General features: G+C 40.5%; 1 protein-coding gene across 1 annotated transcript; it reads left to right on the forward strand.

The window, feature by feature from the left end:
• Nucleotides 1-18: 18 nt before the first annotated feature.
• Nucleotides 19-831, forward strand: AK88_05687 (uncharacterized protein; the record flags this gene model as incomplete). Its single annotated transcript, XM_012483289.1, has 3 exons — nt 19-157; nt 366-417; nt 545-831. Coding segments are annotated over 3 exons (478 nt in total), but the record flags the coding sequence as incomplete, so codon positions are not given.
• Nucleotides 832-1197: the final 366 nt, after the last annotated feature.

Consider the following 1197-nt stretch of genomic DNA (forward strand, 5'->3'; position numbering starts at 1 on the left):
TCTCCTCCTCAGCCGCAGACATATCATCAAAGAAATATGCAACAAGATAAAAGAAATTCAAAACTACAGTTTGAGCGACCAGCATATAAGGGAACTGAACGACCAGATAAATAAATTAATTTCAATTAAAAATAAGTGGGAAATTAGGATAATAGAGGTAAGGGGAGAAGTAGTGCCGATGGCGCGTGAGAGAAGCGTAGCAAGAGGAGAAAAAAATGTGGACAGAATGATTGCTGTCTGTATGTGGAAGCGCTTCTTATGACAGTATAAATACGTCACTTATCTCGCCACTCATCGCGCCTTTACAGCACCCAATTTGACACCCCACTTAATGCGGCAATACCGTTTTTTTTATTTCCCTTCAGCTCGGTGGCCCGGATTACCAAACGGAGTCGAACACGCTGATCAATGCGCACTGTAAGTTTGCACGTTGCGTGATTTGTGCCCTTTCGCTTGTTCATTTGTGGTGTTCTTCCCCGTGTGCACCATATATATATTTCTCCCTTCCTTTAATGTCTTCCTTGTCCCTACATCCACCCCACAGGTAGCGAATTGAAGGGAAACAACAACTACAAGTACTTCGGGGCAGCGAAAAATTTGAAGGGCGTAAAGGAATTACTATTAAAAGAAAGCGATGATCGGAAAAAGTTCATTTTAAAAAAAAAAAAGGAAAACAGGTTTTTTGATAAATATGTAAATATTCATTATTTTGGTTATTGTGATGATCAAAATGAAATGCTACTGAAGGAAGAATTGAAAATGCAGAATCAACTCGAAAAAAAAGATTTAAAAACATTAAAAAAGATGAGATCACTAAAAAATTATAATTAACGCAAAGCAGGAGTAGAGCAGGAATATCGGGTAGGCCACAAGGTATCGCTGGCTGTTCATCCGGAGAGCCTACGGAGAAGGACGAGGCGGGGAAAAGAAAAAGATCATTTGGCGCAATATTGTGTACACATCAAGGGGGAGTTAAAAGTGCAAGCAAATTGCACATGTATGTGTACCCCACTTCACCGCTACACAATGCATATGCCAGCGGTCATTGTTTTATTTTTTTTCCATACCACTTCGAAAAAGCGCGACGCTGTGAGGGCAGACCAGGATATACAGCAAAAGGAGATGGTGTATCCCTTCTTCGACCTGCAGAATGGAAATATGGCGTAAGTTGCAAAGGTGGCATTTTTTTTTCCCTTT

This window comes from Plasmodium fragile, assembly GCF_000956335.1.
Source record: "Plasmodium fragile strain nilgiri unplaced genomic scaffold supercont1.241, whole genome shotgun sequence".
NCBI lineage: Eukaryota > Apicomplexa > Aconoidasida > Haemosporida > Plasmodiidae > Plasmodium > Plasmodium fragile.